We start from the raw sequence: 27,554 nt of genomic DNA, 5'->3' as shown, positions 1-27,554 counted from the left end.
GTCAAAACACAGGAGAACAAGCCATGGTTTTTTATAATCCTGTGTTTGACATCAAGCACATAGACAAAGAAACTAAGGGAAACCATATTCCATTTTCTTTAATCAGTAGCGTAATTTTCCATACAAGCTGCACATGCACCAATATGCATGCATTCTATAAATTCAAACTCTCTTTCGCTCTTTGTTGTCATTTCTGGTTCTGAATCATCACCAAGCTAGTTTTGAAGATGAAGTCTCTCTGCAGCAACACCCGTTCAGTAGTCTCTCTTTTCCATCTCTCTCTCCTCCTCGTTTCAGCTTCTCTCCCATCTCTCACCCTCTCCTCTTCTGTTCGTTGCAATCCGCATGATAAGAAGGTCCTTCTGAGAATCAAGAAATCCATAAACAATCCCAACGCCCTTCTCCCCTGGGATCCCGAAATTGATTGCTGTGATTGGGACTACATCGTCTGCAACCCTCAAACTTACCGAGTTACCCAACTCGCCTTCTTCCAAGCCTACATCCCCGGCCAAATTCCATCCGCCATCGGTGACCTTCCCTATCTTGAAACCCTCTCCTTTGATGAAGTCACCCAGCTCAATGGTACCATCCCCTACTCCATCACCAAACTTCGGAACCTCAAATTGTTTCGTCTCAACTGGACTCCATTCTCCGGCCCCATCCCTGAATTCCTCGGCCAACTCAAGAACCTGGACTACCTCGATTTGGGTTACAACCAATTCTCTGGTCCAATCCCGGCTTCCCTCGGTGATCTCCCAAAGCTGGAAAACCTTTACCTCAACCGGAACAACCTCACCGGAAAAATACCAGACTCTCTGGGAAAACTCAAGAGCAATCTTACTTGGTTCGACCTCTCCCATAACCAGCTTTCAGGTAAGATACCGAAGTCGTTGGGCGAAATGAACTCCAAGGCGATAATTCTATCCAATAACAAGCTGGTAGGAGACGCGTCCATGGTGTTTAAAGCGAAGGGAACAACGGAGCAGATCGATTTGTCATTGAACCAGTTCGATTTTGATGTATCCAGAGTGAGGTTTCCGAAGACTTTGACATATCTAGACCTGTCACACAACAGGATTCGTGGGAGCATCCCCAAGCAGGTCACCGAATTGAATCTGCAATTCATGAATGTGAGTTATAACCGGTTGTGTGGGAAGATTCCGGTGGGTGGGACTCTGCAGCAGTTTAGTGTGGACTCGTTTGTACACAATAAGTGTTTATGTGGCACCCCACTGCCCAAATGTAAATAATTAGTGTGGATTCTTTGAAGCTTTGTCTCTTTACAATTTTACCTGCTCTGTAAAATTATGTTTAAATTTTATTTAATGAATATTTGTAATTTTTACGTACGTTGTATTTTTTATCTGTAGTGCATACGAAAGAAATTAAAATTTAAATCCTCAAAACAAAATAAAATAAAATAAAATCCAAAGCAAAAATAAATGAAAACTTTCTAATTTCTCTTTTGTATGGTGCTTCCATACAAATGAAATTGTGTTGATGTTGGATGCTGCCACTTACAAGGCAAGGTTTTTAAAATCAAACCGGACAGGGAACTGTTATGGGTCTGTCCCAGGTCAAATGGTCCAATCATTCGAACTGAACAGATGGCCTGTTCTAATAAAAAAAATAAAAAAAATAAAAAAGCAAAAATGGTAAAAAGTCGTTGTCTGAGTTGACGATTCAACCAGTTTTGGTCAATGGTTCATTTACCAAATCAACGGTATTTGGACAAAAAACAGTTCTAGGGTGAAATGGAAGGTAACCGATTTCCAATTTTTTCAGTCCATTCGACCCGTTCCAATTTTAAAACATTGCAGCAAGGAGATTAGAACTGAAAATTCTATTGATGACCTAGGCATGGGTGTTGATCTTCTAAATACATAGAAACATTAGAGGCCCCAAAGTGGATTCCAAGGGGACAAACCCTCCCACGGGTCAAGTTAGTAGGGTTGGAACTTGGAACTTGGAAGTAAGGGCAAGCTGAGGAGCTCAGTGAATAGACCAAAGTGAGAGGTGGTGCTGTTATATATGTTTGATAGGTAGACTTAACAAAAAGTTGACCCAACTTGTGAATCCAATCCAATCCGAAAGAACAGAATTTGATTGGTGAAATATATTTTAAGAATATTTTTAAGTAATCAAGACAGGAATATTCTGTATTCTAGGTTTACTCATTGGCTTAATGTTCTTATGTAATCCAAACAATTAATATATATTTATGCCCAATAAATTCAACTATAGATTAAAAAGAATAATATTGAAAATTAATATTTTGTAAACTAATAGAATAAATAATCACTAGAATCCACATTTATATCAAGAGGTGGCTTTTAATACCAAGAAATTTATATAAATAAAAATATTAATAACAAAATAATTATTTTAATACTTACAATTTATAAATTATTTATTAATATTTTAAATAACAATATATTTATTATCTCCAATATTAAATATTATTTATAAAATATTTAAAATATAATATAAATTAAATTTATCAAATCTACTAATCTAATATGAGAACTAAAGCTGACGTATTCACTGTAATTTGTTATAGCTAGACCTGTTCGTGGGCCGGGCCGGGCTCGGGCCGGGCTTTTAGTCTTCATTAACGGAAAAATCATAGGCCTGAGCCCGAGCCCAGCCCGACCAACAGGCCTAGAACTTGGGCCCGAGCCTGGCCCTAATAAAAAGCCAGAAGCCCGAGCCCGAGCCCGAAGCCCGACCTAATAAAAGAAATTAAAATTTTTCTCTACATTATCTATTTTAATTCAGATATTTTTCCCCTATTTAAATAAACACAGTTTTACATTCTTAAATCAAAAAATTTATTCAAATGGACATCACATAACCCATTTTAATTTCATTCTTTTTTTCTTACAATCAAGTGAATCAACAACCTTCTTTAAGGTTGTTTAATATATTCCCTGTTGTTTGGTTGTTTGTTTCTATACAACCAAAGCAAACCTGAAATAAAACACATAAGAGCAAATCATATAGGTTCATATTCCTACAAATAGCATCACACACTAAAACTAAATTCATATAACTTCAAGTTCATGTTCCTCCAAAGCCATAAAAAAAATAATCTGAATAAGACAAATAAAATCCATAAAACATGTTTTCCATCCATTCTTGAATTCACCAACAAGATGGAATATTCCAACTCTCAAGTTCCAAGCCATTCTTAAAAATAAAATAAAAGACCATTGCCCATATGACCATATCAAATAAAACATGTTCTAGGCTTCTAGCCATCTCCATTCATTCTTGAATTCACCAACAAGATTGAACATTCCAAGTTCCAAGTTCTAAGCCATCCTACAAAAGAAAATAAGAGATAAATTCAGTACCCATGTCACATATGTAATTTGCTATCATGTCAAATGACAAATAAATAATGGAAATATATGTTACTATAATACCTAAAACATATCATCAATTTCAACATTTTCATCATCATCATCACTACTATTTGATTCTCCATCATCTTCTAACAAGCTTGATCCTGAAGAAGCCCCTAACAAGCTTGATCCCCCTGCATACAATTGGAAAATTTATTAGAAAAAATTCAATGAATCATATATTTTAATAAACAATAAATAAAAAAATTACCTGATACAAGGCCTTGTGCACGAAGCCAATCTTCAAGACAAACCAAAGCTTGAATTGTCTTAGACTTAAGTGAACTTCTCCAAGGATTGATCACCTTCTTTCTAATGCTAAATGCAGATTCGGATGCAACTGTGGAAATAGGAATAGCCAAAATATCTCGAGCCATTGATCCCAATTCAGGATACCTAAGTGAACTCTTATTCCAATACTCCAAAACATCAACATTTGCTTTGATATGAAGGTTTTGTTCCTCCAAGTAAAGGTCTAACTGAATTTTTTCACTTTGAATCTTTCTTTTTGAATTAAAAAATTGCTCATAATCCTCAAACCCATCACCATCATCATTTCTCTCACTCATGTCAAATTGACTAGAAGATCCAACAAAGGAGGTAGAGGAAAATTTTTCTTTGTATTTATTAAACAAATCATGGAGAGTTTTAGTTATAGCATTAGCATGCTCCTCAGCTTCATCCCTATAAAGCAGCACAAGATAAAATCATACTATATTCAACCCAATATTTATCAAATATCTCTTTCATTTTCCTAACCATGTCAGTCATAAAATTCTAAGGTTCCTTACTCACTAACATCAAATGTCTATGAATCATCCACACTCCCTTGAAGTAAATGTTTGTATCCTGACACCAAAAGAGTTTGTATCATGAGGCAGCGCACCTGACTGACTTAGGATCTGATGCTTGACAGCGGCACTTCAACGGTCACCTGCCACCGCCACCTCTAGTTACAGAGACGGCTCCGACAAAGAGAGCAGTGGCGGTTGTCTGCCCTAGTAGAGGTGATGACACCCGAACTGGCAGAAGTGCAGAGGTAATGATACCCGACCTGATAGAAGCTTGGGAGTGAGTGCACGAAGTGGTTATAAGAGGCCCCCTTCCCCCCAAGAAGAGAGGTACGTGATAACTTTGCGCCATCTGGTTTTTAGCTTGCCTTTGAGAAAATACTAACTTGAACTTTGGAGCACTCTCACCGGGTTCCTCCCCGAAGACTACTCAATTTCTTCCTCGTTTCAGGCACCTTTTGCTCCAGTTAGAGGCAAGATTGTTGACAGCTAGGACCGACCGGATTGCGCTCCATCAATTGGCGCCGTCTGTGGGAAACGCTTCTAAAAGCCTCCCTCTGAAACTTTCATAGCACCTTTTTTCCAAAAAACCCCAATACCCATGGCTTCTTCCAGCAATGCCGGACGTAGCACAGAGATGAACGCCACCGGGGAACAACTCCAAGTCCCCGTGGTGTGCATCAGACAGTTCACCATCCCCCTTCCGGTGGATGGGATCCCCAGCCTGAATGTGCCACGAACAGTGGTGCCCGTGAATCTTCCTGCCATGAACGTCCCCCTTCCTCCCTCTATTGGAACCACCTCTGCTGAACCAACCATTGTTCCCCCGGCAACTAGCTAGAACCAGCTTGATGACCTGGTGCATGGCATGTGGGCCATCCAAGCCCAAATGCAGCAGCTTCAACAACAACAAATCTACCAGCAGTAGATGTTGCACCATGTATCCCAATACCACTACCAGTAGCAGTTCCCCCAACTGCCTCAAAGTCAGCCACAGCTCCCACCTCGGCACCCCGCCGTTAGGCGAGCCAAGCCCTCCCCTCAAGGCGGGCTCCCACCAGGAGGCTTCCCAAGCTCGGGCCTCCCAGGCTTGGAGCCCCTTTAGAAGCCAGGCTTCATCCCCCGACAAGAGAGAGAGAGAGCGGTTGCCCCCACCTCGCCACGCGCCGGCGGACCAGGAACCCGATCCATCAAGTTAGCATCACCTCGGCGCTCTCAGGACGGGCCCCTGCACACCGAAAACCGGTTCAGTGCCTTAGCCGCGGACTACCTCTAGTAGTCCAGGCCCATCGAGCTCGGGAGCACCGAGGCAAGCAGTGCCAACGCCGGGCCTTCCAAGTAGCAGAGGCGCCGCCGGTGAAGCCGCCAAACTGCAACCCGCGTCTTGCCCGAGCTCCAAGGTGAAGAAGCGAGCTCGGACGAGGTAAAGGCTACCCCTATCCTCTCAGTCTCTTCCCCCGTCATCAGAACTCCTTGCAGTTTCTATGCCCAGAGACTTCAAACTCCCACCACTCGACAAGTATGATGGGTCCTTTGACCCCAGCGACCATGTCGATGCCTTCCAGTCCCAGATGCACCTGGCTAGGGCCAGCGAGTCCTGTATGTGCGTAGCCTTCACTACCACCTTCAGAGGAGTGGCTCGCACCTGGTACGGGAACCTGGCCCCTGGGTCAATAAGGAGTTGGGCCCAGTTCGTGCAGGTCTTCACTGCGCACTTCGTCACTAGCAAGCGGTGCCCTTGAACTGAGGAGAGCCTCCTTGGCATGGTCCAAAAGGAAGGGGAGCCCATCCACAGCCACATCAAGCGATTTAACGATGCATGCCTACAGATCCCACGCCTGGACCCTGCAGTTCAGCTCGCGGCGGCCAAGATGGGGGTGACACATAAGGAGTTCAAGTGGCCCATAGTGGCCAACCAGCCTACGAGCATTGCTGAGTTCCTTAAGCTCGCGGACAAGTTCATGCGAGCGGAAGAGGAAACCAACCAAAGGATTGGGGGCGGGTTTGAAAAAAGAAAGAGAGAAGAACTCCCCAATCAAGGAGACAACCGGAAGGATCCAGCTCGGGCGCCGAAACCAAGCCAGCCGTTCCGAGCTCCCATGGCAGGTCGGACAGACTACACGCCCTTGAACACGAAGCGGGTTGAGATCTTGATGACGATCAAAGACACCCCGTACGTGAAGTGGCCACCACGCCTAAAAGGGAACCCAAACGAGAGGAACAAAAACTTGTACTGCAGTTTCCATAGAGACCATGGTCATAGTACCAAACATTGTAATAATCTCTACGACGAGATAGAGGGACTCATTCGTCATGGGTACTTAAGAAGTTTTATACAACATAATAATAATAATAATAATAATAATAATAATAATAATAATAATAATAATAATAATAATAATAATAATAATAATAATAATAATAATAATAATAATAATAATAATAATAATAATAATAGTAAGACAGGTCGACAAGGGGAGCACGGTAAGGAGGATCCCAAGTCTAGTAGCAGGCTGGTCGAACAGTCACAAAGACAGCCTCCAGAAGAGAGGCCAGTTCGGGAAACCATCCACGTGATAGTGAGAGGTTCGGTAGTAGCGGGTTGTACTTCGACAACGGACCGGGCGTCAGTTCGCGAAGCTGTTCGAGAAGAGTAGAACCCTCTAAAGAGGCCGAAGATGGAGGAACCAATTTTCTTCACAGAAGACGATGCGCGAGGGGTCCACTACCCCACGATGATGCGCTTGTCGTAAAACTAAGGATCAACGACTTCGAAGTCAGGCACGTGCTTGTTGATTCAGGCAACTTGGCGGACATTCTCAAGTCGGCATTTGACCAGCTTCAGTTGCGGAGAAGCGAGTTGAAGCCCGCAAACACTCCTCTGGTGGGCTTCAGCGGAGAGGAAGTCAGGCCCCTCGGGAAAATAACAGTACCTGTGGAAGTCGGCACATGGCCCTGTGCGGTCAGACTCAACCACGATTTCTTGGTGGTCGCGACCCCCTCCCCATACAATGCCATAATAAGGCGGCCAATCACTCATGTCCTATGAGTAGTGGTCTCCAACTACTACTTGGCAATGAAGTTTCCTACAGACTTCGGTGTGGGAGTAGCGTGGGGCGACCAGCTCGAGTCCCGCAAGTGCTATGTTGCCGCTTTGAAGGGAAAAACCAAGGTAGCCGACGACCTCAAACTGGAGCGGCCTACGGAGCAAGGCGAAGAACGAGCTGCGCCCACAGAAGAAACGGCCGCGATCCCAACTTCAGTTGCGGACCCAGCTTGGATGCTACAGATCGGTGCTTCCATCCAGGAACCTTCAAGAACCGATCTGGTACGTTTCTTACTTCAAAATTTAGATATTTTTGCATGGTCCGCGACCGATATGCCCGGTATTGACCCCAGCCTTATAACTCACAAACTTAATACTGACCCTGTAGTCAGACGCGTTAGACAGAAGAAACGCAACTTAGCCCCAAAACGCTGGAAGACGGTCGATGAATAGGTCGAGAAGCTCCTCACAGTAGACTTCATAAGGGAAGTTCATTACCCGAGCTGGGTAGCCAACCCAGTTCTGGTAAAAAAGGCAAATGACAAGTGGCCCATGTGCGTTGACTACACCGACCTGAACCGAGCTTGCCTGAAAGATTGCTTCCCCCTCCCCAGAATTGACCGCCTAGTGGACGCGACCTCGGGACACGAGTTGCTAAGCTTCCTGGATGCCTACTCGGCCTACAACCAAATCAGGATGGACCCGTCCGACGAGGAAAAAACCACCTTCATAACCGAGTTCGGTCTGTACTGCTACAAGGTCATGCCCTTCGGACTGAAGAATGCTGGGGCGACCTTCCAAAGACTTGTGAATAAGCTGTTTCAGCCCTTAATAGGCACGAAGATAGAATGTTATGTAGACGACATGGTCGTTAAGACACAATTTTCGCATGAACTAATACAAGACTTGCACTCTGTCTTCCAAATTTTGCGTCAATTTAGCATGAAACTAAATTCAAACAAGTGTGTCTTCGGTGTCACCTCGGGTAAGTTCCTAGGGTACATCGTCAACCGGCGCGGTATTGAGGCCAACTCGGACAAAATAAAGGCCATCCTAGATATGTGACCACCCCAAAAATAAAAGAGGTTCAAAGGCTAAATGGCCGCATAGCCGCCCTGGGCCGCTTTATGTCCAAATCAGCAGACCGCTGCTTGCCTTTCTTTAAAGCAATTAAAGGCAAAGGGTTCGAATGGACCCGAGACTGCTAGCTCGCGTTCGACGAGCTAAAGGACTACCTTGCTAGTGTGCCGGTCTTAACTAGGCCCGATGAGGGCGATGTCTTAGAACTGTACCTCTCGGCAAGTGACGAGGTGGTCAGTTCGGTACTAATAAAAGAAGTAGATCGGGTTCAACGACCCATCTATTATGTTAGTAAAATTTTCCAAGGAGTAGAGACAAGATACCCGCAGATAGAAAAGTTGGCATACGCATTGATAATTGCAGCTCGAAAACTTCGCCCATATTTCCAGGCTCACACTGTCATCGTCTTAACTGACAAACCTCTGAGGCATGTCTTACTCAAGCCCGAGGTTTCCGGTCGGCTGACGAAGTGGGCCATCAAGCTCAGCGAGTATGACCTTCAGTATAAGCCACGAACTATTATTAAGGCCCAAGCCTTAGCAGATTTCATCGCCGAGTGCACATTCGGCTCCGAGGTCCCTAGGCCGGTTGAGCCTGAGATCCCCAGTTCGGGTGAGCCCGGAGCTCCCAGGCCAATAGAGTCCGAACCCCATGAGGTAGCAACCAAGGTGACGTCTCTCCTATTTAGGCCAAACGCGAACTAGGATGAGGAGCCCTGGATCCTTCACGTAGATGGCTCCTCGAACCAACAGGGCAACGGGGCTGGAATAGTTCTACGCGGCCCGGGTGGCACGAAATTGGAATACGCGCTACGCTTTGAGTTCGTGGCATCCAACAACGAGGTGGAGTACAAGGCATTGATAACCGGGCTGGCCCTAGCGTAAGAGGTAAGAGCGAAACACATAGTTATCTGCAGCGATTCCCAGCTTGTGGTAAGTCAGGTTACGGGCGAATATGAAGCACGCAAGCTAACTATGATCGCCTACTTGGCAAAGGTAAAGGAGGCTCTGCTCAACTTCCAGTCACACTTCATCAAGCAAATCCCGAGGTCAGATAACACTGAGGCCGACGCCCTGTCCTGGTTAGCCAGCACCAGTCACAACGCTAGGAGAACCGTGTACATAGAGGACTTTTTTCGGCCTAGCATTCTCGGGGAGGCAGAGGAGGTCGCTCCTGTCCTTGAAGCAGAGCCGAGTTGGATTTACCCACTCGCGAGCTTCTTGCTAGATGGGACCCTCCCTGCAGATCGCAATGCAGCCAGAAGGGTGCAACGCCAGGCAGCCAAATATGTCATAATAGACGAACGGCTGTATCGACGATCCTACACGCTCCCCTTCTTGCGTTGCTTGCGATTTGCTGAAGCCGAGCTCGTACTCCGCAACACTCATGAAGGTTTGTGCGGCGGACACTTGGGGGGCAGGGCCCTCGCCCAGAAGGCACTTCGACAAGGGTACTACTGGCCAACGATGAAGGTAGAAGCCATCGAGCTCGTTAGAAAATGCAACAAGTGCCAGAGGCACGCCAATATCCACCATCAGCCTGCCGTCGACCTCAAGTATCTCACCAGTCCATGGCCCTTTGCGCAATGGGGCATCGACCTCCTGGGGCCATTCCCGCCAGCAACAGGTGGGAGGAAGTTCCTAGTGGTGGCAGTAGATTACTTCACAAAGTGGGTAGAAGCTGAACCTCTCGCAATAGTCACAGCTTGAAACGTACAAAACTTCCTTTGAAAGAACATAGTATGTCGCTTCGGGTGACCTCGGGTACTGATCTCCGATAATGGCAAGCAGTTTGCAGACATCAAATTTCAGGAATGGTGCCAAGATATGGGGATTCGGAAGAACTTCACATCAGTCGTGCACCCACAAGCAAACGGTCAAACAGAAGTTATGAACAGAGCTATCCTCCGCGGGCTGAAAGCGCGACTAGACCGAGCTAAAGGGATGTGGGCGGACGAGCTACCTAGTGTTCTATGGGCCCACCAAACTATAGAAAAAACCGCTACGGGAGAGACCCCCTTTAACCTCACCTACGGCACTGATGCGGTAATCCCAGCGGAGATCGAAGTACCTACACTGCGACTAGAAGCATATGACGATCAGACAAATGGAGATGAGCTACGTACCAATCTCGATCTACTCGACGATGTAAGAGACCTCGCGTACATCCGGACCGCAACTTACCAGCAAAGAGTAGCTCGATACTACAATGCCAGAGTAAAAAAGTGAAACTTCCGCATTGGCGACCTGGTTCTCCATAAGATCATGGCACCCGAGCCATACGAGCTCGAAACATTAGAGGGCAAACAAGTACCCCGAGCGTGGAACATCGTTAACTTAAGGCGATACTACCTATAAATCACCAAGTGAAGTGGACTAGGAGTCGCTACCAAAGCCTAACGGCTAGAATGCCAAGCTAACAAGGACCTTGGCACCATAAGACTTAGTCACCTCTTCGGCATGGGCACGCAAAGGTAAAATGCTAACACCAAGCCTAAGTGCTAACAGTGAGCTGATAAGGACCTCAGCACCTCATCATTAGAGGCATATAGTCAGTTCGGCAATATAGTCAGTTCGGAAAAAAGAGGGTGACAGAACAACACTTAACCAAAAGGAGGACATTTCATTACAGCATACTCTGTTTACATTCCAAAAAAAAAAAAAACATTCCAGCAGTCCGACAATCTCAGTCCTTACCCTCGGAAGGCACTTCAACGATACCCGAGGGTCCTACCTCATCCTCAGAATCTGGTTCACCATCAGCCGCGTTGGCCATCTCCTGAGTAATGCGCGAAGTAGTTATGGCGCTGATGTCAAGCTCGGGGTACATGTTCCTGATCATCCATCGCCTCAATTTAAAACCCCTTCTGTACGAGCCCACCATCAGGTCGTCAAAGCACGGCGAGGCGATATAGTCTTCAATGGCCTTTTTCTTGGCATCTTCGATGCCTTGAGAAAAGATCTCTGTCCTCTCCCTAATATCCTCCTGAAGGTATTCGACCTGATGCTGTAGGTTCAGCCTCAGGTCCGCCATGTGCTTCACCACCACTCCCATGGCCTCGGTGTCTCTCTGAAACCTCGCCAGCCTGGCCTGTGCCGCGCGAGAAGCCGCTTCAGTAGTGCAGGAAGCCTCTTTAGTAACTCGTGCCCGCCTCAAGCTCCTTTCCACTTGAGCCGCTATGGCATGGATGGAGGAGTTCACCTACCAAAAGGAAAAATAACGAGAATGTTAAAAGAGCAATAACGAGAAAGGTAATGACAAGGAGCCCGACAAGAAGTCGCTGACTTACCACCATGGCATAAGAGGCAGCATGCCCGGCTACGTGGTTCAAAGGAAGCTCGGTCCACGCCGCGACCTCCTTATGGTAAACGGCCTCCCTACTTTTTTGAAGAGCGTGGTTCGGCAACAACACACTCCTGAACTCGCCTTGGCCTCCCGAGCCTAAAGACCCAACCCGGGTATAAGCAGCCTCGGCGTAAGGGGCCCCTGCTGCTTCTTGTATTGGAGGGGCCATCTCGGGCTCCCTGGGCAAATCCATTGGTGAAGAGCTCGGTACCTCGAGCTCTGCATCTCGAGGCAATTCAGCACGAGTCTGTTTGGCAACTCGCTTCATCCTTTTCATGGCATGAAATAGGTTCCCACCGTGAGTCTTTTCTGCATCCATCACACCTGCAAAAAGAGCTCGACATCAGGAAGACGAAAGAATGGAAAGCAAAACAAAGGCAAGCCTTTGAGCAAGGAACCTACCCGAACTCAGGTCGGCCTGGATGAGATTGGCCTCCTTCAGATAATGGTGGCATTTTAGCCCGAGCCGGGCCCAGTCCCGGAGGCCCTTCGCCATCTCCCTATCTAGCGTAACACCGGGGTCAGGGGCAGCCAACCCCCACCCGGTTTGGAACGGCCACCCTGTTGCACTTCGTACCCCGAAGTAGTCCCATTTCCACGCCAGGACCTTGTTGGGAAGATCGTGTAAAAGCTTGAACCCCGGGCGAGGAGACATGTAGTACGCCCGCCTACACCCGGGAAGGGGACCTGCTTACTTCTTAAGCATGAGAATGGAAGAGAAGATCTCCAGGTCTAAAGGCAGAATGTGTTTGCAAAAGAGGGAGATAGTCCCAACCAAATTGCGGATAGAATTCGGGTGGAGCTGACCAATGGTGATGCCGAAGTGGTTCATAACCTCGACGATGAGAGGGTGGAAAGGTAGGCGCAGCCCGGCGACGAGCTGCTCCCGAAATATCACGATTTCGTCAGGACCGTGTTCCCAAGGGAAGTCGCCCGAGGGTATAAATTAAGTATACTCCCCAGGCAAGTTGAACTAGGTGATAAGGGAGTAAAGCCCCTCAGGCGTCATGGTTGAGGGCCCAAACTTGTCTAACGTCCGACCTCAACAGGAAGACGCCAAACTACCCGAGGTGACCTGGCCTACGGGTTCGAACTCTTCCTTGAGCTCTTTCTCGAGCTCTACCTCGGGCTCACTAAGGCCGTTGGGGGATGCAGCTCGGTTCGTGGAACCTGCATCTGACCCCCTCAAGAAGCTGTCTAAGCTGTTCAAGCTAGACATTGGGAGGAAAGAAAAACTAGGAAGAGAGTACTGACTCACCCGAAATAAGCAAACGGACTACAGAAGGTTGACGCGAGCTAAAACTTGGACACGAGCTCAAGAAGCGAACGCAGGAGAATAGCGATGGAAAGCGACTGGGGGTCCCCCACTATTTATACCCACAGTGACCGAAAACTGATGGCTCTGATCAAGGCAAATCCAACGGCCCACGATCAAGCTGACCGCACGCCTCTTAAGACCGAGACGTGACTGGCCACACGTCTTTGGAAACTGAACCAGCGCCGGCGCATGTCTCCCAACATCGAAGGCAGCAGCGGCGCATTTTTTCAAATTTGAAATAACGCCCGCTGTCATGTCTCCCAGCATTGAAGGCAGCAGCGACGCGTTTTATCAAATTTGAAATAACGCTTGCTGTCACGTCTCCCAGCATTGAAGGCAACAGTGGCGCATTTTTTGAATTTGAAATAACGCCCGCCGTTATATCTCCCGGCATTTAAAGACGGATTGGCGCGTTTTTTGACTTTTTGGCACTCGAGGAATCCAGAAATCTCCTGACGTACGCACACTACACACCATCAGTCAACCGGTTTGAAGTATGAGTCAAATCCACCCGTCACCTCGCGAACTCCCCGCGCTAGGGCAAGACCCTTAGCGCGAGGAGTGGGAGTCAATTGATGGAGGATGATTTGGCCCGACCTCTTGGCCACCCAACACGTTCTAGCAATCGAGGGTGACCTGGCAGGAGCAACAGCTCAACACGGTAGTATGCTCAAGGCGCGAGCTCCGAGAGGAACCAGTGGTCCGAACTCCCCAAAAAGAGCCTGAACTCTCCCTTTGACCCCGAGCCTTACAAGGAGCGCAAAGGGCAACAACCCAAACTGGCCCACCCCAGAGCAGTTCAGGCCACACTTCTATCCGAACTCAAGACTTCACCTCGCACACCACTCCGGCACTTCGTCTCTAGGCCGCTAAACTAAACAACCGTACTTGACACCAAAGGAGTCCGTATCCTGAGGCGGCGCACCTGACTGACTTAGGAGCTAAACTAAACAACCGCACTTCAACAGCCACCTGCCACCGCCACCTCCAGTTACAGAGATGGCTTTGACAAAGAGAGCAGTGCGGTTGTCTGCCCTAGCAGAGGTGATGACACCCAAACTGGCAGAAGTGCAGAGGTAATGATACCCGACCTGACAGGAGCTTGGGAGTGAGTGCGCGAAGTGGTTATAAAAGGTCCCCTTCCCCCCAAGAAGAGAGGTATGTGATAACTTTGCGCCATCTGCTTTTTTATCTTGCCTTTGAGAAAATACTAACTTGAGCTTCGGAGCACTCTCACCGGGTTCCTCCCCGGAGACTACTTGCTTTCTTCCCCATTTTAGGCACCTTTTGCTCCAGTCAGAGGGAAGATCGTTGACAGCTAGGACCGACCGGATTGCGCTCCATCAATAATCAATATAAATCAGAATTTATTTACATTAAAAAAGAATATAAATTCAATATAAATTTTGAATTCAATAATCAATATAAATCAGAATTTATTTACATTAAAAAAGAATATAAATTCAATATAAATTTTGAATTCAATAATCAATATAAATCAGAATTTATTTACATTAAAAAAGAATATAAATTCAGTATAAATTCTAAATTCAATAATCAATATAAATCAGAATTTATTTACATTAAAAAGAATATAAATTCTAAATTCAATAATCAGTATAAATCAAAATTTATTTACATTAAAAAATAATATAAATTCTGAATTCAATAATCAATATAAATCAAAATTTATTTACATTAAAAAAATAATATAAATTCTGAATTCAAGACAAAATAATATAAATCAAATTTTATATAAATTCTAAAGGAGAGAAGACCAACATTACCTAGTAAATTTCTATTTCAAGACAAACAATAGCATTCAAGCAAGATGATTGCATTCGGCTATCACTATTGTTTCTTTGTGCATGTGAAGACTAACAGATTTTCACTTTTCCTCTTCTTCTAAATCCAATCCACCCAAGCCTGCCCAATTGCCACCCCCCCATACATAGCGTACAACCAATGTTTAAATATGCATAGGCAAAAGACAAGGTGCTAGGACCGACCTTTAGATGCATGAAGCATAACCCTTGAGGTATGATGCTTAAGTCCCATGGGTTATAGAATTTTCAAGAAAAATGACAATCAAACTTTATTAGTATTGTGATAAAGATGCTGTACAAATAGGAAAAGCCAACATTTTCCTCGTATTGGGCCAACACCTGCTACCCACCCATACACTGCCTTTTTGGGAAATAAACTATCAGTACATTTGCTCCCTTCCCACCCCTTTTCTTGCAGGAGAATCAGCCACACAATTGGCTGATCTTGGTACCCATCTATAGTTAATTCTCAAATCTCTAGTCATTATTTTAATGTTTCTCATTGCATGTCTATACTGCCATGAACCTCCATTATCATTTCCTAATCAACCAACAACTACTTGAGAATAGATGGCGGGTGTTGTTCACATTCGATCAGTATTCTGATGTAGTTTCAACAGGAAAACCAAAAAGAAATAAGGGAAAAAAAGAAGAAAGAAGAGAGGAAGAGAAGGGAAGAGAATAGAAGAAGAATGAGAAGAGAAAAAGGGCACAGATCTTAATTAGTTTTTGTCACTACAACATTTTCATATTTTTTAATAGCAGTTCTGATACTAATAGAATTTGTAATGTAGAGGCAAACCTGGTGGTGGAATTACGTTTCACATTTTCATATTTTTTAAGTAATTATGATAACACCCATTTTTTTCTGCATAATTCAGATAACGATTATGTTTCACATTTGATGGATCATGGCTGGACAAACCTGGTGGTGGAATCAGACTCCCAATCGACTGGAAGTTGTAGAAGTTTATAATATATTATCTCCAACAGTTATAAAACTAGTAAACACTAAAGATTGTAATAGAATAAAATGGTAAAGAGGACTCATTGCCGCCACCGGTGATTGTATTTGCTGGAGAGTTCGCGGTGAGTCGGTGACTGTGGTCTGTGAGCTGCGAGCCTAACCTGCGATTTTGACAATGATCACTTGATTAGTTTGCATCTGAGAAAGAGAGAGAGAGAGAGAGAGAGAGAGAGAGAGAGAGAGAGAGCTCATCGCCGCCGCCGGAGTTGTTGCGCCGATGAACGTTCGCCGCCTCCCCGGTTGTGGCTGCCTAAGAGTGTGAGGATGAGAACTGTGGAGTGTGGAGGATGTGGAGATTGGAGATGAAGGGTTCGACTGGAAAAAAGAATGGGAAGAGGCAAAGAGGTCTCGACTAGGGTTTTTACTTAGGTTTAACTATAGGTCGGGCCGGGGCCGGGCTCCAGCTTGACTATTTTGGCAAATCCCGAGCCTGACTCGAATTTATTGTAGGCCGGGCTTTTTGGCCCAAGGTTAAACCCTCAGGCCCATATACCTGTTCAAGCCCATTTGGGGGCCGGGCCGCCCGGCCCATGAACAAGTATAGTTATAGCCCGTTGCACACAGTTGAGACATGGGAGAAGAGAAGATCAGGCCCATAGGTTCCGACTTGTATGTTTTTCAGGGCTCACAATTAATTATATGGGCCCTAACTAGTACATATAATCTGACCCAAAAGAAAGCATACATTTAATTATACATATTTAGATTTTGTAACAGATAATTGCTTGAAAACTTGGCTGAGCAAAATTGGTCTGCATCACCTTCTCCATGACAAATTTTCTCCGCGTAGCAAGAATTATGAATGCGACATGCCCATGGCGTGGACAGATATATAAAAATGACTGACCCAAATAAAAAATAAATAAATTCCCTGAAACCTCTACTGAGTTTTTGACAGTTGCTGAAACTTATCTTGACATTTGGTAATTGCAATTAGTTTCTTTTGGGCTCAGTTTGGAAATAGTACAAATACAAATTTGTAGAGTGCAAAATCTTCTATGTATTTGCACTGTATATATTTGTATACCAGAAATTGAATACGACCGGAGCACACAGACTTCCAATGAGGATTAAAAGATGAACGAGCTCATCTTAGTTGACTACCAGCCCACAATTTCCATCTATTTATACACACACGTAGGACTCTCCCTTTTGTCGTAGAAACAAAACTCATATCCATCTCGATTAGAGAAATGGATACTCCTCACCGTGGCGCCTCTTTTCTCTCTGTTCTCTTACTCTTCCTCCTCGTCTCTTGCTCTCTGCCATCTCTTATCTCCGCTTCCTCTTTCTGCAACCCATCTGACAGAAGAGCGCTCTGGAAAATCAAGAAATCTCTAAACATCCCCCATTACTTCGACTCTTGGAATCCATGGAAACTCAGTATCGATTGCTGTAGATGGCATTACGTTGACTGCAACACCGCCGGCCGTGTCACCCAACTCTCCTTCTACACAATCCACGCCCCTTTCCACATCCCGGAGGCCATCGGAGACCTCCCGTACCTAAACTATCTCGTATTCAAAGACATCACCAATTTCACTGGTTCCATCCCCTACTCCATCACCAAACTTCACAACCTCGAATTTCTAGAAATACAGAACACCAGCCTCTCGGGTCCTATCCCTGAATTTCTCGGCCAACTCAAAAATCTCAACTCTCTCTTCTTGGGTTACAACCAACTCTCCGGTCCACTCCCGGCTTCTCTCGGAAATCTTAACAGGCTCGAAGTTCTTGACGTTCGGTCGAACAAACTCACCGGAAGCATCCCCGACTCATTTGGGGGATTCAACAACGACTTTGAAGACGGTTTCTTTCTCTTTCTATCTCACAATCAGCTTTCCGGCAAGGTTCCCAAATCGCTTAATATCTCAAAGGTCGACCTGTCGTATAACAAGCTCAGTGACGCGTCGGAGTGGTTGAGGGAGGATGGAGCGGCAAGATACGTCGATCTATCTCACAACCAACTGGACTTTGATCTGACAAAGGTGAGATTTCCAAGGAGCATTGAAGTTTTACATATGTCCCACAACAAGATTCACGGCAGCATTCCGGAGCAGGTGACAGAGGTGAATGTCCAGCTTTTGGATTTGAGTTATAATCGGTTGTGTGGAAAGATTCCGGTCGGTGGGAATGTGCAGGACATGGGTGCCAAAGCCTTTGCACATAATCGGTGTTTGTGCGGTCCACCGCTCCCGAATAAGTGCAAGTAGATCAATCGGCATCAACTCTTGAGATTAAGATGATAATAATAATAATAATAATAATATATTCCTGATTCAACTTGTAAGAAGTTGCTGGAACCAGCGGTTATGGCCTATGGGTACATTGTTCTTTTTTTCCACTGAATAATCTTGAGTTTTTTTTTTCTTTTTCTTGTTATTATTTGTAACTTTTTCTTTGTAATACCACTTCTTTGTTGTCGTATCATACAAAATGAACAGTGTTTTCATTACGCTAAGAATTTATCTTTTAATTTTGGGAAAATAATTGAAATCAGACTGATTCAGTACTTGGTGTCGTATCAAACAAAATGGACCGAGTTTTGGTCCAATTTGGTCAAGTCCGGTTTAAAATCTATTAACGAACTATCCAAATCCGATCCAAGCCAAATCCAAGATAAAGTCCAAAGTCCAAACGAACCCATTTTTACTGCAAATGACTTGATTGGATCGACCTGATCTCTTCTACTCCAAACACTTGATCACTTTTAGATCGTCTCTAATAAGGAGTATTGGACGGCTTTTTGTAGAAATGCAAATGGATCAGATTGGGTTTGAATAAGGGTATATCTGAATCTGGATTCTGATCCGATCTGATTCAAATTCTGAAAATTTTAATAAAGTATTAAAAGAAGATAAGCATAACAGTTTATATAAAGAAAAACAAAAAATATAAATAACTTTGCAACTATTTTCATCATGATATTAATATATACACGTCTTTTTATAAAAAAATTACAAAAACTGTTATATAAATATATTTATAAATAAATATCCAACAAAGGGCTATCTAATCCAATCAAATCCTATTATCCTATCCGATCCAATCTAAAAATACAACAGAGGGCTATCTGAATCCGACAAAAATAGGATCGGGTTCAAATTGGGTTGGGTCATGATATGATCCATTTGCACCCTTAACTTTTTGAGAGAAATGGAAAAAGAAGGTATTATCTCAATCATCAGAGCAGAGCTGAAGCTCAATTGAGCTAAAAACATGAGCTCAAATTCAGCTTGACTCAAAGGCTTGTATAGAGCTCAGCTCAATTCAAGCTCCACAAAGAGCCAAGTTTTATATAAAAAATTCAAAATTACACATATAAGAAATTAAAAATATTATATATAATACAAATGATTAGGCTCACAAATTTTACAAGCTGAGCTCTCAGTTTAGAATAAACTGAATCATGCTTTTCATGAGTCGAGTACAAATAACTTGTAAAAAACTTGTTTTATATCAAGAGGAAGAGACAGGTGAAAAGATGAAAAAAACTATAGTGAGGATAAACGAAGTTGAGAAGAAAGTATCAAGGGGAAGGGGGAGGAGAAATGAAGGTAGAACTGAACAAAGGGTAAGGATGCAAGCGATGCGGATTAGGCCCAGTTTAAGGTTAACACAAGCCAAACCCTATGGTAGAGCTTGATTTGTTCAACCTAAGCATAGCCTATACTAAAATATGATGCACTTGAGCGGGGACTAGGTTTGGATTAATCAATTAGCCTACACAAATGTATGTATGCATGCAAGCAAATAATGTGTTTTTATGTACATACATGTATGTATATAATTGGGTCGAACTCAGTTTGGGATAAAGGTCAGGCTGGGTTTGAGTTACCCAAGGGCTAAACTTGGCCTTTGCCCGAAAATTAAGAAAACACAGACTTTTAGAATTAGGTCTAATTCGAAAACTGAAAATCCAAACCTAACCCGTAAAAACTTGTGGGCTGGATTGGCCTAAGTATGGGTTGGGCTTGTCCCAAGTTAAGGAAAATGCACGTAATGTTATATTATACACCCTATATCAAATGTATTGTATGGTATCGTTAGGGTTTCAATACACTTATTAAAAAATGTTTTGATAAACCCATTTATTTTATTTATTAAATAATTTAAAACATTTATAAAAATTTGAAAAAAATTATAAAATTAAAAAAATAAAAAACACATGAGTTAAAATTTGCAATGGTTGAAATTTGCAAGCCCATAACTTCCGGCCACACATTTACCTACCAGAGCCCACCGTTAATTATATGGGCACTAACACTAACTAGCACATATAATCTGATCCAAAGTATAGATACGTTTATTATTTGGAAATTGGAATTTCAAAGAGTGGCTGAGCCAGAAATCGTCCTAATCTCTATGTCCTCTTTTCTCCGCGTAGGAAATGCCCAAACTATCACAAAGATCTGTCCCCTTTGCATAAATATTAGAAGAAACTCCAAATTATCACAAAAATGAAAAATCTGTTAGTGGGTCCCGCTCTATGCCTATCCCATGGGCATTATTGGCAATATCTAGGGCCTGAATTTGACTATATGACCGAAGCCACAGATTTCCAATAAGGATTAAAAGAACAAGTGACGTGGATCTCATCTCCATTGACTACTCAAACCTTTCTCTCATACTATATATATAGAGAGACGAGAACGATTCTCCTTTTCGTCGTAAAATTTATCTCTCAACCAGAGAAATGGATTCTAGTGCCTCTTTTCCTATGCTCTCTGTTCTCCTTCTCTTCTTCCTCGTTTCCTGCGCTCTCCCATCCCTTACGCTCTCTGCTTACCCTTTCCTGGAATCCCAGTACCGATTGCTGTAACTTGAACTACGTCGGATGCGACCCTTCAGACCGTGTCACCCAACTCCGCTTCTACAACATCCACACTCCTTTCCAGATCCCGGAGGCCGTCGGTGACCTCCCGTACATGAACATTCTCGACTTCAATGATATCCCCAATTTCACTGGTTCCATCCCCTACTCCATCACAAAACTTCAGAACCTCGATACTCTCAGCATATGGAACACCAGCCTCTCGGGTCCTATTCCTGAATTTCTAAGCCAACTCAAAAATCTCAGGTATCTCTCTTTGGGCTACAACCAACTTTCTGGTTCAATCCCAGCTTAATGAAATTTGTTTTAGTGGAACTCATTTTCCAGTCGTGATTCAGACTTTAATTTCTTGTCTAGTCCATCAGTGAGAAATGTCTTTTTTTAATACTTTTTTAAATAATTTCTTTTAATTGTGGAGAAAAAAGCTAATAAACCTGCTGAGAAAAAAAATATATATAGAGGTAATGGCAAGTTCTTTGATTGTCAATCTATTTTAAGTGATTCAAATGTAAAAGATGAAATGAAGAGGTGGAATTTCATTAAATGAAGCAGTAAAATTTTCTTGAACAACAACAACATCCTCTCGTTTCCTAAATGTACCCAAATAAAAATCCCAGAAGTTATGATTAGTTCTTCACTTATTAATGGCGAATTAGAGCAAAACCTAATACAGTAAATCAGAAAAATAACTTTAACCTGTTCGAAGTCTACTATCCTATCTACATATGCTTCAAGAGTTTTTACTAGTACAAAGAATGAAAGTCTACATGCTTTAAGATTCAAGAACAAAGGTAAAAAGTATTAACCTTTATGAAGATTTATCAGTTTGATCTGGGCTTCCCTCTACTCAACTGAAATCTGAAAGTCTCCACTCTTCAAACCAATACAAGATGATTTGTTTTTTCAGTGGTTGAATGGAGAATGGAGAATGGAGAGGGACAGTGAGGGAGAAGAGAATACTCCTATACAGTAACCTGCTGAGTGAAGAAAAGTTGATGGTGGGCGTGATTACTCCTAGACGGTGAGACCAAAGAAGCAGAGCCTGAGCGGCAGACCAGAGTTGAGAGTTGACAGTGTCCCCAAATCTCCTTTCGTTTGCCCTTTTGGTAGATTGGAGAACGCAATGGTCATTTTTGACATCTATTAATATAAATATTACATATATTATTCAGCTTATATAATATATATAATTACACATATGCCCGGGTCGGGTCTTAATCGGTTCAGGACAGGGTGGAATTGGTAAATTCTAATCGAATCAGGCAATATCTGAATTCAAATCTGATTAGAAAATCCGATATCTAAATTCGATTCAATATCCGACGGATATTGAAAATTAATATCCAAATTCAAATCCGATTAAATATTCAAATATTCAATTCGATTCGAATTCAATTAATTAATTATTTTAAATAATTAATAAATATAAAAAAATAAATATTTTATTGATATAAAGTATATAAATATATAAATTATATAAAATATTTTATATATTGTATATAAGAATTAAATAATCGGTTGAATTTGGATATTTATCGAATCGAATCAGGTCATATCCGAATTCGACCGATTATATATTCGAATTATCTGAATTCGATTCAATTATTTCGAATATCTAATTCGAAATCGGATTTTCGAATACCATTGACACCCCTAAAATTAGGAACTGGAACCAACCCATTGGGGCAAATACTAGAACCAAAACCAATCTGATCGATTTGGTTCCGTCGGGTCCATTGGGTCGGACCCGACCAATTGAGAATAAAATGATAAAAACATATTTATGTGGTATTGTTCACGTTTTAAAAGACATCTTAATAAAGTTAATTAAGTAAATTAAATAAACTACACTAATTAAGATAATTAAATAAATTAATCCAATTACTATGTAAGTTAAGAAATTGAATAAGTAAATTAGATAAATATGTAAACTAAATTACTTAAGTAAATTAAATAAACAGAGTTAATCGATTTAAATAAGTAAATTAAGCCAATTGAGCAATGGTTTAAAAGCCAACCTGAAAGCAAAACCACTTTGGCCATCAACTTTTGGGCTAAGGGTGTGATTGCCTGGTCCAAATGGATCAACCCACAACATTTTAAAACATTAAAAAAAATACCCGAAAACCATTCACCAGGAGTTTAATGGTTTAATCGTCTGGTTTGCTACCTAAGTCAATGTTTTTTTATTTTTTATTTTTGGAAAATTTTGAGCTAAGTATAAAATAGAATAAAATAGTTGATTGATTCGTAGGTCAAACGGTTAGACTGCCCATGTCAACAACAATTTTAAAACCATATAATAAAATGAATTAACTAATTGATTAAGTAAATAAAGTAATTAAATAATCAAAGATAATTAAGGCAATTAGGCAAATTTTTAAACAAATAAAATAATTAAAGAAACTAAGTAAATTAATGTAATTAAGTAAATTGAGTTACTAAGTTAATTAAGTAAATTAAGTGATTGTTAGTTTCCTATTAATTAAGCCAATTAAGTTAATGTTTATAGTAATAATTTACTCTTATTTTTTTGTTAATTTAATGACTCTAATTTGATAATTAAAGTCCTTGAAGTAATTTACTTAAAGGTTAATAAAATTTATCTCTTAATTAATTAATGGATTTTTTAATACCTAAAGTGGCCTTTTCAAACTTGAGAGGTGCATGTTTTAATTGGATTGGAAGTTGGAGTAGAATACATGGTATATTGTTTACAAGGTTAAGAAGTTAAGATCAACTGTATGGAAGTTTACCTATCAACACTAAAATAACTATTACACGGGCAAAGAAGATGAAGCAAATGGGTTATTTTTGACCCGTTTGACAATCAAATAGAAATAAAATTTCACTGAAACACCTGACCGAATTATTACTCATTCAGATGTATTACCATTTATAATTTTTCTTGGCTTGAGACTAAGAAAGAAAAAGTATGAGAAAATTAAGCAAAGTAATTTTAGGTTAATTAAGGTAAAAAAATTTAATTAATATATGTTATTTCATTATTATATTAGATTATTAAATGACAATTAGATTTTTATTTTTATTTTTCATTAAATGATAGAAAATTTATTAAATGAAGCATACATTGTTTAACAATTAAATTGAAAATGAAATAAAATGAATGTAAATTAATAAATGTGTTTACAAATTTCAAAATGATTAAATTATTAACATATGCTTAGTTAAACACTAGAATGATTAAATAATTGGGAAAATAGTTAAATAATTAAAAATAAAATGATTTGATAAAATTGATTAAAAAATTAATAAAATTGTAAAGGTTAAAATTAATTAATATTAAGGGAAAATTTCTGATAGGTACCCTATACTTTAGGTCGTGTGTCAATTTAGTATCTAAACTTTATAGCGTAACAATCTAGTACCCAAACTTATGAAATGCAACAATCTAGTACCTATCGTTAATGAACCATCGATTACCATTGATTATGTATATCACGTGATCTCATGTACAATTTAAGACTTTTGAAAATATCAAAATTAACCTTAAACACTGTTCATCATCTTTGTCTAAAAAATGAAAGAGAGCCCAAACTCTTAACAGTGCATCGTCGTTTCATGACAAAAATCCAAGAGCCCAAAATAAGGGTTCGTAGCTCGCTATCCTCCAAGAGCCCAAAATAAAGAAGCGACAAACTCATGTTTTTAAAACCCAAACTTCTATCAGAGTCCGAATCTGCTGAACCTTTTTTTCTTAACTCTCGTTTCTGCCAGAGGCATATTCGAATTGGGTTTTTTCACTCCTGGTAATTCTACCAACAACCGGTACCTGGGGATTTGGTATCGTGGTGTGTCTCCTCAAACGCTTGTGTGGGTCGCCAACAGAGACCGCCCAATTCCAAATTGGAATGGAGTGTTTACCATCTTCGGGGATGGAAACCTCCAGATTTTAGATGAAGGAAAAGTAGTTTGGTCTACAAAGGTTGCAACTGCAACCACTAACACCACCTCTATTCTCTTGGATTCTGGGAACCTTATCCTGACGGCAGGAGGAAGAGGAGGAGGAGGAGAGAATGGGAATCACAACCCGATATGGCAGAGCTTCGTTTATGATGAACGCAACCCATCGAATACGTTCCTCCCAAGAATGAAGCTGGAGGCAAACCAGATGTTAAGATCATGGACAGATGAGTATGATCCAGCACCAGGAGCATTCACATTTGAGCATCATGGTAATGGATCAACCGTCTATTGGAGAAGTGGATCATCGGATGGATTATCTTTCTTAGTGATCTACTTGCTATCAAATTACAGTGCCGATGCCATTGATTATTCCAATGGAAATCTGTTGGACCAACTCACAAGGAAAAGTATTAACCCATCCCAAGTCAATAGAAGCGTAACGAAATTCAATTACAGGAACACGAGGCTGAGAAGCCATAAGTGGGAATTGTTATGGTCGTTACCGAACGACAACTGCAACGTCCACAAAGTATGTGGTGCCAACGCTGTTTGCAACGTCAATAATACGCCGGCATGTGAATACTTGCCTGGGTTCCGTGCCCAATCGCAGGAAGATTGGGATTCCGGCAACCATTCCGGTGGGTGCACGAGAACCACTGCAAATAACGAGGTATGGAAGGAAGACTTCGCCCCTTTTAATATATTAAATGTAAAGGAAGCAGAGTCGTCGCAGTTTGAAGCTAAGAATGAGGCCGAGTGCAGACAAGAATGCGTTAACAGAGGCTGCAAAGCTTATTCGTTAACCCAATTTAATATATATATATATATATAAGATTACTGTAATAATAATTACTGATTATCACAGTAATTTAATAAATATATAATTAGTGATTACTGTTATTATAAATATTGTTAATAACTAGATATTTACTTTAATTTTACTTTAAATTAAAATTATAAATATTATTATTAAAAAAGTACTCTTAATAAATTTAGTAATCCAATTTTAATAATTACTGAATATTACAGTAATTTAATAAATATAAATTAGTTATTATAATTAATAATTACCTTTATTATAAATGTTGTTAATAAATAGATATTTACTTAAATTTTACTTTAAATTAAAATTATAAATACTGTTAATAAATATAGTAATTATTGCTATATTCAAAATAAATAAAAATGTTATTAAAAGTATTGTTATTGATTATTTAATAAAATATTATAATTACTAACTATTACTAATAAATACTGTTAATTTAATTTAATTTTGGTAATTATTAATTTAATGAATATTGTTAATAAATCCTATTCATAAATTTAATAATTAATGTTATATTAAAATTAACTAAATAATATTATTAAAATTATCATTAATGATTATTTAATTAAATAGTATAATTACTTACTATTATTGATAAATGTTGTTAATAACGTTCTGACAACCAACTCTTTGAACATTTAGTTCCAACGGGTGGCCCATTCTGACAACAAAAATTACAAGAAAAAAATTATGGAACCACTCTGGCCACCGGTTTTTGGATCAACAGTTCGAACAGATAGTCCATTCTAACAACAAAAATTATAGGCAAAAAATTGATCTTGTAAGGTCCATTAAGTAGTATCATACGTGTTATGTCATTTGAGTGTGTGACTCATATAACTCGAAAACAGAACTGTTTTGGCCATAGGTTTTTGGATCGATGATTCGACTGTTCGGTTCGAATGGAGGACCCGTTTTGACAAAAAAATTATAAGCAAAAATTTATGGAACCATTTTAGCCACCAGTTTTCAAGTCAGCGGTTTGATTGTCCAATTTGAATGGACAGTCCGTTTTGACAACAAAAATTACAGGCAAAAAATTTAGTATGTGAGGTCCATTGAACAGTATCATACATGTTATGTCATTCAAGCGTGTGACTCATACAACCCAAAAATGGAACCGTTCTAGCCACCGGCTTTCGGGTCAACGATTCGACCGCCTGGTACAAATGGACGACCCGTTCTGACAACAAAAATTAAAAAAATAAAAAAACCAAAAACCATTGAACAGGTCAGTGGGTTAACGATTCGACCACTTAGGTCAATGGGTCATTGACCGATTCAATGGTTTTTGGCCAGGGACTAGGATTGGGGTAAAACGAAACTGGTTGCCTGGATAGTTTCCAATTAAAAAAAAAAAACGATGACCCATTCTGACAACAAAAATTACATGCAAAAAATTGAGTGTGTGAGGTCAGTGGGTTAACGATTCGACCACTTAGGTCAATGGGTCATTGACCGATTCAATGGTTTTTGTCCAGGGACTAGGATTGGGGTAAAATGAAACTGGTTGCTGGATAGTTTCCAATTAAAAAAAAAAAACGATAACCCATTCTGACAACAAAAATTACATGCAAAAAATTGAGTGTGTGAGGTCCATTAAGCATTACCATACGTGTTATGTCATTCGAGCATGTGACTTATACAACCTAAAAACGAAACCGTTCTGGCCACCGATTTTTGGGTCAATGGTCCAACCACCTGGGTCAATGGGTCATTGACTAATTCAACGATTTTTGGCTACAGACCAAGATTAGGATAAAACGGAACCAGTTGCCTAGATGGCCGATTAAAAAAATAAAACACATCCAAAAACCATTGAGCAGGTCAACGGATCAATAATTTGACTGCTTAGATCAATAGATCATTAACCGATTCAACGATTTTTAGCCAAATACCAAATCAACGGGTCGACAGGTTGAGAATTCCATTCCAGCCCCTACGAAGCAGGGCCCCTCTGCTAGTTTAAAATTTAATAAAACAATTCATAAAATGATTAAACAAATGGTAAGTTACTAAATAATACTATAATTTGTATTATGAATGAAATATAAGTGATATATAGCAATTACTTATTTATTAATAATTTTTATGGGTAAATAACAACTAATATTTATTAAAATTAGT

General features: G+C 41.1%; 1 protein-coding gene and 1 pseudogene across 1 annotated transcript; both read left to right on the top strand.

Annotated features, from left to right (window-relative positions):
- Window positions 1-83: 83 nt before the first annotated feature.
- LOC148802730 (polygalacturonase inhibitor pseudogene) lies at window positions 84-1,290 on the top strand (annotated as a pseudogene).
- A 15,685-nt stretch (window positions 1,291-16,975) lies between these two features.
- On the top strand, window positions 16,976-18,298 carry LOC148802729 (uncharacterized). The gene has a single exon (XM_088898512.1). It carries the CDS (start codon window positions 17,034-17,036, stop codon window positions 18,051-18,053), a length of 1,020 nt encoding a protein of 339 aa, XP_088754638.1. The 5' UTR covers window positions 16,976-17,033; the 3' UTR covers window positions 18,054-18,298.
- Window positions 18,299-27,554: the final 9,256 nt, after the last annotated feature.

The sequence above is a fragment of the Nelumbo nucifera genome, chromosome 2, assembly GCF_055504915.1.
Source record: "Nelumbo nucifera cultivar China Antique chromosome 2, China Antique-T2T, whole genome shotgun sequence".
Classification (NCBI taxonomy): Eukaryota; Viridiplantae; Streptophyta; class Magnoliopsida; order Proteales; family Nelumbonaceae; genus Nelumbo; species Nelumbo nucifera.
Note: the sequence above shows the minus strand (reverse complement) of the source record. Positions and strands in the feature narration are given on the sequence as shown.

Excerpts from the sequence above, each read along its gene's own strand:
- LOC148802729 (XM_088898512.1), top strand. The coding sequence starts at position 17,034 with ATGGATACTCCTCACCGTGGCGCCTCTTTTCTCTCTGTTCTCTTACTC.